Raw genomic sequence first — 13,066 nt, forward strand, 5'->3', positions numbered from 1 at the left:
ACGAATATCACAATAAGGAATTTTTCAAATATTAAGCAATGTAATTTTTTATGTAAAAAGTGATGTCCATAGTTGTGAAAGAGAATGCACGTGAAAATTAATAAATTGCAATAGAATATGTGCGTTTAATATTAATTTGTATCGTTTATAAGTACTCACGTGATTTATTAATAATCACATGATTCAATTTTTAATTAAAAATAAAAAAGTTCCTTACATTGCTTAAAATTATAAAAAGTTCTATTTATATTGTTTAAACTTAAACTTAAAAAAAGGTTTTCATAGTTTAAAATTTTAAAAAGGTTTTATTTATGTTGCTTTAAATTAAAATAAAAAAAAAGGTTTTCATAGTTTAAAATTTTAAAAAGGTTTTATTTGTGTTGCTTTAAATTAAAATAAAAAAAAAGGTTTTCATAGTTTACAATCATAAAAAATTCTATTTTTATTGTTTAAATTTTTTTGATATGTTCTGATAATTTAATATTTCTATTTATATTAATATTGTTTATCATTAAAAAATTTATTGTTTAAAATTATAAAAAGCTTGTTTACATTACGTTTTCATGGTAACATAATGGTGACAACAGGATTTAGTTCTTTTTATGTGATAGAGGGTTCGAGATTATTTTGCCATCTAAACTCCAGTCTTGCCTTGAAGTGTTTAATAGTGGTAAAATGAAACTGATGACTTTTAATGTGTTTTACTATTGGTTTGACAGCTGAAGAGTATGGACGACTGGAAATCAGCAGAATATTAAAAATGAGTGGCTCGCATCATCATGATTTGCAGATAAAAATCCAGAAATCTTAGCTGCAGCTCAGTACTCCTTGAATACCTTAAAAGCTATGAGATGTGAGCTGGAGAATTTCAATTGAGATGTAGAAGCAATGGCTAGCAGGAAGAATCATAGTAATCATTCTGACTGTGTTTGTATAATGAAATTTGCTAAGTAGCAAAATAGAAGTGCGACAAAATCCAGACAAGCCAATGTGAATCTTGAGGAGAGATGGATGTCAAAGTGCAACTATGAAGAAATTGTTGAATGAGTATCTTTGCTACTCCTTATAAAAGAGTGACAAAGGCTAACTGCTCACCAGCAAGGCCCAAGAGAACTGCCTTATGAAAGCTGAGAAACATCAACAAATTTAAATATCCAGTTCAGCCAAGAATGCTATAGTTCTTCTTAGGTCTAGTTGTACAATATGCAGAACAACCATCCAACCACCCCCTGTATTGAGCTGATCTTATATCTGCAGCATAGTGAACATCTGGTGCAAAAGTCATATACTCCACCTTTCTTTAAAAGTGGTAGCTATATATCTAACTTTTTGTTATTCTCTATCTCTGAAATAATCATATACAGGGTGGAATGATAAAATGGTCGCCCTAGAAAAGACAACATGATTCCATTTCCATTTGATGAAAACTAGTTTTCTTTTTTTGTTGTAGACCATCTACTAGTTGGCCAGTTGTGTATAAATCCCAAGAGCGATAAGAGCCTTCTATCATGTCTGAAAGTAACACAATGTTCAACGAACGAGATCGAAGATGTGCCGCTGTACACCTCATGCTCTCTACCAATCCAAGTTATGATAACAGGACCATTGCCAGCACCCTTAAAAGGCATTGCTGGATTGCTACGAGTAACAGGGACATGCTCAGGCTGATAAAAACAAAGTTTCAGGACACGGTTATGGTCATTGATGTAGTTTCAAGTGAGGGCCACATCATGCCACCTCACATCTTCAAAGTTGGCTTGAAAGTGTACCTTTATGTGTTGAAGAGTGTGGTGATCCCCTAGTGCAATCAGGTGACTTCTAGCAGGCTCTGGGTGTGGCAGTAGGACTCTCCACCAGCCCACAAGTCCAAAGAGACCCAGGCTTGGCTTCAGAAGGCGTGCTATGACTTTGTACCCTTCTCTCACTGCCCCTCCCCTTCTCCCCAACCTGAGCCGACTGGACTACTTCTTTTGGTCATACGTTGAGAACATCACCAACATGACGTCCCACAACACCAAAGCTACCCTGATCATCGTCCTCTGACGAATATTCACCGATCTCCCACCGGCGCTTGTAGAAAAGGCATGCTCCCAGTTCCGAACCCGTACCTAGGCAGTGATTAAGGCTGAACGCTGTTGTATTGAATAGATGTCAACTCTACTACATAATCAAGTTACCTGAATTTACTTTTTCAGTAAAAATTTAAAAATAAAGCTGTAGTGTTGTTTTTTTAGGGCGACACTTTTATCGTTTCACCCTGTATTAATTAAATAAATAGAATTATACAAACATTGTAAGGAATCTAGTCTATGTTGATCGATCATTGTTTCAATATTTCCACATTTCGTCGGGATTCCAAATGAATCTTGCAGTCAGAAAATAACTTTATAATAAAATTTTCTCAGAATGCTTTTGAAAATACATAGAGAAGAAAGAAGAAACAGTTGCATTTTTATTTATAACTTTGGTAGGCACCAACCTCCCCTCCTCCCATACTGATTAATATATATATATATATATATATATATATATATATATATATATATATATATATATATATATATATATATATATCGACTGGTGTTAATCATGACACCCTGCACTGAAGATTCCCAAAAGGATGAAACACTAGTGCTGTAGGTATTTAATTATTATAGTAAATAATTATGTCAGCCCCTTTAAGAAACTCGTTTCTTATCGTTAAGTCAGTCAATTTAGCTCTTATGTATAGATCATCATATAATGGTTAAATCACTCTGACTGACGTAAAAACATTTACAAATAAAAATGTTTAATTTAACGTTATTTTGCATGGTTAACGGTGGCCGAATGGATACGGTTTCTGCTAATCAAACCAGAGATGGCTTGAGTTGCCAGGTTTGAATCTATCGACTGGTATTAATCGTGACACCCTGCCCTGCACTGAAGATTCCCGAAAGGATGAAACACTAGTGTCTGTAGGTATTTAATTATATATATATATATATATATATATATATATATATATATATATATATATATATATATATATTTGATTTGATTTAAGCAAATAAATTTGTTTATATGAAATATAATGCGTTGCTTAGCCTTCTAAACGCATTCATTTATATACGTAATTCTTATTTTCAATATATATATATATATATATATATATTTATATATATATACATATATGTATATATATATATATGTATATATATATATATATATGTATATATATATATATATATATATATATGTATATATATATATATGTATATATATATATATATATATATATATATATATATATATATATATATATATATATAGATAACTTTATTTACTCGCCTTCCATTGCGGAGAAGATTAGCCATGTCTCGGAAGGGGGAGGGTCAGTTCCTTCCTAAAGGAGGGGCACGCTGAATAGTCATGATTGGACACGTCGACATTTACCGTTAGAGACTCCTTGGACGGCTGATAATCACCCCCCCCCCATCATCGAGACACACACACACACACACACTCTCTCTCTCTCTCTCTCTCTCTCTCTCTCTCTCTCTCTCTCTCTCTCTCTCTCTAGAAATTGAAGGCAATGCTTTGAAGGATGCACCCCCCCCCATTAAACCGAGCAAAACCATACTAGCTATGTGTTAGCAAATGGCTTCATGCTTTGTCTGGAGCGATTTTCATAATTTTTTGTAGAAATATTTTTTTGTATACACTTACGGCAGGTGATCCCACGTGACTTGAGATTGTGGCCTTCGTCGTAACTGATGGTGTCGATGATGACGACGACTGTCCGTCTGATTCCCGAATAACAACATTGGCGCACGGGGCGACATCTTCAAGCATATAAGGTTCTTCATTATCAATTTTAACTAAACTTACTGAACTTTTGTCGGAATCTGTGCTAGGGATCTCTGTGCCAGCATAATCTGTTGATCGGGTTTGTTTTACGTCAGCCAGGATGATCACACCAAAAACGTAAACAAATAAATGTTCGTGTCCTTACGAAACAGTTGAAAAACGCCAAAAAAAAAAACAAAAACAAAAAAAATGCCGTTAGAGTGATTTCCCTTTATTCACCGGATCGTGAGGGCGCTGTTTACCGACACCAGAGCTGTTAGGTGTATGAAACTTTAATGAGAGTAGTAGGAGAAGGAGATAAAAAATTAAAAAATAAATAAATAAATAAATTTGGTATTTTTTTTTACAACATGCCCTACTTGGCCTTCGGGACAAGATCAAAGTGTAGTATCTGTTCTTCAGATGCTGCAGTGCTGCACTTCTATTTCTTGTTCTCTTTCGGTGGAGGAGAAATCCTTCACGACTGAGACAATTTTTATTTTTGTACCTTTTCTCCACGTTAAAAAACGACCCTGGTGTCTAACTCTGTCCCGTGGGGAGGCATAGTAAATAGGTACAACATGCCGGGCATGCCCTAATGTAGCATAAATACCCCCAACCTCCGCATGTAAAGAAAGGCTTTCGGAATTAACACCATCAATCTCGAAAGTCGTTCTTCACTTGGAGAGGTTGGGGGTGTTTATTCCGAAAGCCATTCTTAACATGGGGGGGGGTATTATACTACGCTGCTGGGGCAGGCCGTAAAAAGAAAACATAGAATTAAAAAAAAAAAAAAAAAAAAAAAAACGAAAAAACTCTGTATATATTTTTCTACATATTGAGGTCCCGGTTTCGAATATCACTAGGTCCAGCTACACTAGACCTGGTGTATCAGAATTTTTGTAGGAATTTTTGACACCTCTAACACGAAACTGCGAATAAAATATATAAAAAAAAACTCGTAATTTCTCTTTTAAAAGTGGGTTGTTTATTTTCTTTATGGATTATACTTCCAAAATAAACTATTAAAGTTGTTTTAAAAGTAATAGAAATATATATATATATTTTTTTAAACAGTAATGAATTTTACGAACTCAATATTTTTCAATTTTTAAACTTTAAAAATCTATCAAAATTTTTCTATTGATTCTATTTTTACGATATTTTCAGGGTCAATGTGAAATTTTATGCTCGTTCCAATAAACCGAATATAATATTTTAGACAAACGTTCTTTTTTTAAATTCACGCCCCCCCCCATTTTCAAGTGTCTATTAAAAAGTAAATAATTAATTTATTCACCAAAGTGTTATATATCACAAATTGAAGAAAAAAGGTCAATAAATAATATATTCAAATTTAAAACAAAAAAAAGTAGTGTTTTTTAGAAATTTACCTGTAAAGTCCGAAGTTTAAAACCTTTTAAAAAAAAGCCCAGGTTTTTTTTTTTTTTTTTTTTTTTTTTTTTAATGAAACCTTGGTTCTTGCTCCTTTAATTGAAAAAAATAATTAGGGCTTAAATTACATTTTTTGAGGAGTTATAAGCTTGGAAAGACGGGGTGGAATTATTCACTATTTTTCATGAAATTTCTGGCACACCTACAGCTACACTGATGAGTTGTAAAGACAACTAAACACGTATCTATGGATATCTACATTTTATATACTGTAAGTTAGTATATATAAGTTTGAGTTTTTCAATGAATAGTCGATTGTGGCAATTTCTTGCCGATGTATACGACCCCCCCCCAAGGAGGAGATAATACCTGGAAGTGATGTCTCAACAAAGAACAGACACTACACTATCCCATTCCTAACGTTGAGCTAATGCCTGGGAGGATGGTCTCATTAAAACATAATGCCCTCTCTCCTATAAAATGGAGGAAGTAATACGTGAGAGGATGGTATCATATAAACAGATACTACACTGCTCCTCCCCCTCCTCCACAAAAGGAGGTGGTAATCTCTGGGAGGATTGTATAATGATCACATAATAAATTTTACATTAAACATTCCCCCACGCCTCTTTAAAAAAAAAAAAAGGAGGAGGTAATGCCAAGGAGGATCGTTTCATGATAACAGAATTGAGATATTATCTACCTAAATTGAGCATCGAAAGATAGTACAATAGTCTAAAATAGTATAATAAACTGAATTAGACCCTTAGAATATAGTCTAATAGTACATTAAATAATAGTACAGTTTCAGACAAACAGATACTAAATCTCCAGTAGTAATATATAAGTTATAGTATATATAGTATATATAAGTAACAGTGGTTGTCTCAGGGGAGGCTTCTATCAAACTCCTCTGTCAATATAGAGTATTTGGATCTGTGCAACAAATTCGATTTGGTCTTTAGCAGGTAAAATAGCTGCTAAGAAGTCAAAATTGAAAAAAAAAAGGAAACTTGGCAAACATAAATCGAGTGCTTCCATACGCATACAAAAATATGCATTTATAGTAATCTTACTTTTTTAAGTTTTTATATATGTATGGATGTAGGTCAGACGATAATGATTAAGGCTGGAAGTGCTAAATATTTTGGTTTTGATTCTAGCTGATGGCACCTAAGTCATCTAATATATAAATGACTATATGTCTGTTTGTCTGTCTCCATATTTTCGAACTTTATCTCCTCCAAAACTAAAAGTTGCAGAGCGGTGCTAAATGATTGGATTTTTTTATGGGTCTTTTTTTTATGGGTCTTTTTTTTATGGGTCTTTCTTTTATGGGTCTTTAGCCGGTTAAAATAGTTTTTAAGGTGTCGAAAATGTGTTAAAACTGAAAAAAATCATTATACATTTTGTTCATTCATCTTAGTTTATTTTTAATTTTTAATCAGCTCTTGTGCGTTTCATGTTGGAACAGTGGTAACGTCACCAGCTTTGAATGCTACAGTTTTTTTTTGTTTTTTTTTTAAATTCAATTTTCACCCCAAACAAGGCACAGTGCCACTTTGAAGTAGGGGGCTATATCAGGGACATAAGTTGCAGGGGTATTATGAAGGGAGATAAGTAGCAAGATGTCTGTTCGCATTACACTTGAACTTCTGCATGTCAGTACAGTTGGGAAAGCAGAATCCTAGAAGGGAGTTCCAAAGTTTAGCAGTTCTGGGGAAGAAACTATTGGAGTACAAGGCTTTCTTACAGCTACAGATCTCTATTGTGAAAGGGTGGGAGTTAGCTGTTTCACGGGGTATTCACGTCAAGGAGGTACAAGTGCTTGTAGTTCGTCAGAGCATTCACCATTAAAGTACTTGTAGAACAGGCAGAGGGATGCAACATTTCGTCAATGGGACAGAGGTTGAACCATAGATGACAGTTCAGGACCTATCAGGTTGGCAACTCTCTTTTGAATCCTGTCAAGGAGTGAGAGACAAATAGCAGATGCACCAGCCCAAATGTGACAACAGTACTCCATACATGGGCAAATGGTGGCCTTATAGAGGTACAAGATACTTTCAGGCGTAAGTAGTTTTCTAGCATGATAGAGAGAGACCACTTTCTTTGCAGCAGCGTTGGAAATGCTCTCAATGTATCTATTCCAGTTCATGTTCCCTATAAACGTTAGGCTGAGGAGTTTAAAGGAAGTACTTTCAGGTAATGTGTTCTTGGTCATTGCTATTGTGGGTAGAGAAGGTTTTTGCAATTATTGAAGGAAACAAGCTTAGTCTTGACAGCATGGAATGTGACCATCCAATTTTGTCCCCATTCCACTACAGATTGGAGGTCTTCATCTAGTGTTTCTACCATTTCCTTAGATATGTGCTCATTTGTTTTCCCTTCGTGCCTATTATAGAGAGTGGTGTGATCAACAAATATACCCATCTCAGAAACAATTTTATCAGGGAGGTCATTTATGAATATCAAGAATAATAAATGTCTAAGGATAGACCCCTGTGGTACTCCCACATTTTTATCATATTGTTTAGATGTACAACCATCGAGGACAACCTGGATTTTTCTCTGACTTAAGAAGGATTTAATTACATTATGTATTCTTCCAGTGATACCATATGATCTAATTTTTCCTTGAAGACCATCGTGCCATACCCTGTCAAAAGCCTTAGATATATCGAGAGCTACTGCTCTACCCTCCCCTGTTTTGTCCAGTGAATGGTATATACGTTCAGAGATTACAGTTAGGATATCTGCTGTGAAACGAGCTTGCCTAAATCTATATTTTTTATCAGTCAGGAGTTTTGCAGCTGTAAAGTGTTGGACTAGGGTTTGATTAATTAAGGACTGAAATATTTTGGTAGAAAGTGGGAGAAGGCTAATGGGGCGATAATTTAATGGGTCAGTTCTTTCGCCAGAATTCTTGAAAACTTGTACCACAGAAGCGGTTTTCCAGCAGTCAGGAAAGCAAGATTCGTTAAGGTATTTGCTGTAAAATTTGGAGAGAGCTGGAGCAACCTCAGCAGAGCATTTTTTTAATAGCATAGCCGGGATGAGATCAGGTCCACATGCTTTTCAGGTGTCTCAGTTTCGATATATATATATATATATATATATATATATATATATATATATATATATATATATATATATATATGGAAGTTTGTAAAAGCCAAAAGCAATGCGGAAAGGACTGGAATCATGAGAGTAAAGAAAAGAAAAGAAAAACAAATAAACAAACAAACAAACAAACAAACAGACGGCTATGTTTGAGTAGAGAAATGTCTAACTGTGTATTTATCTATCATTCCTCACCTCATTGTATAATTATTTTGCAACCAAGTTGTTGTTATATCCAATGTATATAAAGTTCGTTGATGGTATGGAACTTTGATTAATTTCGGGAGAAAAACACCTCCCCTTTTCAAAAAGAAAACAAAAGTATATTCAGGATGGCACTGTCTCTCTTTTTTACTCTCTCTCTCTCTCTCTCTCTCTCCATATATATATATATATATATATATATATATATATATATATATATATATATATATATGAGCAAACAGTTAATGAAATATGTTAAAAAACACTTTGAAATGAGTTAAAAACATATTTAATCTGAAAAGGAAACACTAGATAAACGGATAGTCCTTAATCCACGGAGTTTCGAAGAAATACTCTCCTTCTCATCAGAGAGTAGGAATTAGCAAAATGTGGGATCGGATTTTGCATGCAGAAGTATTTGATGAAACAACAAATAAGTCAAAGATCTTACTTGAAAACAAAATAAGTTAAGCAGAGGGAATATGGTAAAGAAAAAGGTGATTACACATTAATGGATAGTCTGGTGGAAGATAAAAAATCCAGTGACGGTAAAATCCAAATGTAAAACTTCAAGAAAGTTAAAAGAATTTCCATTTGTACAAGTAAAATCCAAGGAAATCCCGTAATTGGAAGAAGATGGTCCATAATAATCCAAAGGCAGAAATCCATGGAATAATTCACAAAAATATGTACAAGGAAAAAATAATATTAATAAAAGAAAAATAAGATGTGCTTTTCACTCTTAAAATTAATTCAATGGAGAAAATGATGTCGAGAACTCAACACAAGATCTTTCAAGAAGATGTAATAAACATTATATTGATCCCCTTGATGCAAGGGATGTGCTTATTGTTTCATTCTGTTTAATACCCGGAGAGCTGGTTGTCATGCCAGGACATAACAGCCATTCCAGAAATGTCCCCATGACATAGACACATCAAGTTATTTTCCCCAGTAAACAACTCGAACACATCTTGTGGCAGTCATTAATTCCTCAAAAACTGATGTTTTAAGAATGCCTCTATCAGCCTACCTCTAATCTTTACTTTACAAATAATCTTGGCGTCCTTATTAGGAATTTCATTTAGTTTCTCAATCTATTTTAGACAGCTGTACTGAAAGCTCATGGTAGAGTTATAAAACAGAAGACTCCAGACAAATTCCCTTTTTTATATTCTGAGACAGATAGCACCCCTTCTTCTGAACACCCACACTTTAAAACCTGAACAGATGTGACATAGGCATCCACTCCCCTGTCACATTATGTATATTTTTCTCTACTTATGCCACCTATTCTGCTAAAAGCGAAGCAAACAGAAATGAGACAATTCAGAGAATCATTTTGTTACAAAGAAAAATCATGTGAGGCGATAACGGCAAGAGAAGTACATTCAAGACATTAGCTTGCCACCTGTAAAGATGTAAAAAGCCGAGCATCTTATCAACAGTGCCAAGTTATGAACCACAGCGTTTGAAGAGAAATCAGTGCGCCCACATTCAACTCAAAGAGTTAACTGCACATGAGCGAGGCTGCTTACAGATTTTCCTCTGTAACAGAAAAGGGTAGATCTTCAAAACTTGAATGCAAGCCAATATACATATAAAGGTATATCTACATGCTTACACATTGCATGGGGATGCAAAAGAGATGCAGAAAACATATTGTTATACTGCATGAAGATGCAAGTTAGATGTTATTGTATTGCACAGGGATGCAAAAAGATTTTATTGCTGTGCATAAAATGTAAAAGAACTGATCTTCTGCCACATCATGAGGAGTTATTCATCGAAGGGGAGTCAATTGAACTACCTGTTGTGGTATTACAATATCGATCTCGCTGAGAGGGATGTAAAACTAAAGATTGGGCTATACTGGACTGTGTTTTTGTATGTAGAGTTTTCGGAGAATTTTGGAACTGAAAAAATATTTCGTTTGGACATTTTATTTTATTTTGATGCCACATGTTTCCATCAACTAAGTATTTTGTGTTTATTATCACCAGTCCTCGTTCAGATCCTTTCCATCTCTAATGAACAGCCGAGTTAATTTCTTAGGACACTTACATTTGTGTTCAGACTCATGTAATCATTCCACATGATATAAACAAAAAGAAAAATACTATTTTCTTTACTGACTTCTTGTGTTCAACCTACCTTTGGCCCATTGGATATTTCATGAAAATTTGGGGGTGGGGGATAGAACCTATTATGTAATAAAATTATTTTATATATATAAACCCTTAATTGTTGTGTTCTGTTATTTTTGCTGTCCGTGTGCTTCACTTGGGTATTTCATACTAACCTGAACTAAGACAACGTGTCATACGAACAGTCACATCTCATAGCTGACATATTTTCTTTAATATGTTATGAGAACGTGGGGATATACTGCTAACTTCATTGAGTCTCCAATTCTGTACAGGGAACTTCTCCCAGGTTAAGTTGTCCTGGCTCGTATCATTACACTGCTTCCACCACATTCCTGACACCTATTTTCTTTGGGGTTCATATTTCTCTGAGGTCCTTCTTTACATGGTTACACATCAATGCCTTATGTTTCTGATAAAGCCGATATTACTAAGTGGGTTTTGAAAGTCTTCTAGTCTTTCCTTTTCCTGTGATGAGGGCGTTTATTTCTTTTTCAGATGACCGTAGGCATTCCTGTTCTAACTTATCATTGTTAAAATGCCCTTGCTGCAATCTTTTTAATTTCACAGAAGTATACCCACAAAATTTATTATCTATTGTTTTTATCGGCTTATCATAGCTGTAGTAACAATAGGCCTACTCAAAGCAGTTTCAGCTATAGGTTCAGTTTGGGGGTACATTTAATCTAGTATGCACCACCTCTTTGTCCTGTTCTCAAGATATCACATTTGCCAAGCTATCATTTACGAGAGCCGTGCATAGAATTTTCAGTCTGTCTTGCCACTGATAAAGCCTCTGATAAGGTTGTCAGATTTGATTTGGTCACATCTTCCTTAATGGATGTTTTTTTTTTTTAATGCAGCTATAAAAAGTTCATTTGAAGCACTTAATCGTCTCTTAATTTTGCATTTCTGTTACTAACCACTGACCTAACTAGTCAATTCATCCTGTTAACTAGATCCATGAGTGACTCGCTTCAATTTTACTTTATTCTAATTAAAGCCCATGCGGCATTACAAGAATTATTGAATTCGCCGTATTGCACTAATAGTTGATTGAGCAGCTCTTCACTGAAGACATTTGCATTCTTCTGTTACATATTCGCTGTAGCCGGTCGTTCAAAATGCATTTGTCCAGCCTATATAAATGTTAACATCTACTTGCTGGTACAAATATTACTGAGGTTTGTACGTTTTTGAAAGATGTATGCAGTGGTGCAGATTAGGCAGTTATTGGGTGGTGAAGAAATGGTCACACAGCCTGGCTCTCTCTAACAGTCTGACTGACTTTCTCTTTGTGACGATTTTATTTATAAAAACATTCTTTTCATATTAGAATGTTCTATATTTCCTTTGTCTATTGTTTCAACCTTTGACCCATATCCTCTCACATATTTTTGGATTAAACCATGTATTCCATTAGACAATGGTGGAAAGTCCCGCATTCTTCACATTGAATCCATTTACATATGCGCAATCCATTGGATGTTTTTTTTCTTCCTGAGGTTAGCTGCCAATATCTAACACTCCTCAAGATATTCTTTGACCAATTTCGATGCCATACCATTCAAAAAATCGTATGCCATATTCACGAGCTCTGGATCTGTCAGCTTTTAGATTCTCTCTTTCTTTTTTAGAGCCGAGAGTCATACTCTTAAGTCAATCGGTTCTCTAGTGAAGATTGGTATGCAAAATTATCTCTGTATAGATGAAACAATGCTCTGACAGGAAAACTAGTCTAAGAGAATGAAAACTCCAATGCAGTACTTGTGATCAAATAAGCTAGTTTCAGTGGCATACATTGTACTGCTAAAAACACCACTTGCCTTCTTCTTCTTCTTCTTCTTCTTCTTCTTTTACGTCCTTTTTCCCTTGACAAGATTTGACTTTTTCATTCATTGTCTTCACAGTTTTGTATCTCTCCTATCTTGATTCGTCAATCCCAACTGTCCCATGTTTTTTTTTTACAAGAGAATCACCAATTATCAAGGCTCAAAAGCCACTAAAGGATTAGGGTTAATGAGTGTCAGGAGGTCAATGGGACAACACTGATGAGTAGCAGTGGAAATTGGATAAAATTTCCTGATTTAAGAGCACGGTTCAACAAGAACTTGTTTACATTGGACTTGAAAACGACTATGTTGTAGTCAGCTGGAAAGCAGCACCGTTATATAGAGTTCCACATATGGACAATTCTAGGAAAGAAACTGTGTTCATGGAATTTGCATTTAGTTTTAGACACAGATAGAGAGTAAGGGAAATAGTTAACAGTGATTTTTTCAGTCACCAACTGTTTCCAATTCCTTCAAAGTTTACCCATTTTTGGTGGGCCACATATTTCCATTAAGATCAATTTCACGGATCTTTGG

General features: G+C 34.7%; 1 protein-coding gene across 1 annotated transcript in view; it reads right to left on the reverse strand.

Annotated features, from left to right (window-relative positions):
- Positions 1-4,051, reverse strand: part of LOC145279702 (mitochondrial glycine transporter A-like) — a 58,055-nt gene extending 54,004 nt beyond the window's left edge. The window contains exon 1 of the mRNA XM_080130982.1: positions 3,709-4,051. Within this exon, the coding sequence (XP_079987108.1) occupies positions 3,709-3,834 (126 nt within the window). The 5' untranslated portion in view covers positions 3,835-4,051. The remainder of the gene's footprint in view (positions 1-3,708) is intronic.
- Between the last annotated feature and the right edge of the window lie 9,015 nt (positions 4,052-13,066).

This window comes from Euprymna scolopes, chromosome 7 (genome assembly GCF_053919585.1).
Source record: "Euprymna scolopes isolate OS-2025 chromosome 7, ASM5391958v1, whole genome shotgun sequence".
Classification (NCBI taxonomy): domain Eukaryota; kingdom Metazoa; phylum Mollusca; class Cephalopoda; order Sepiida; family Sepiolidae; genus Euprymna; species Euprymna scolopes.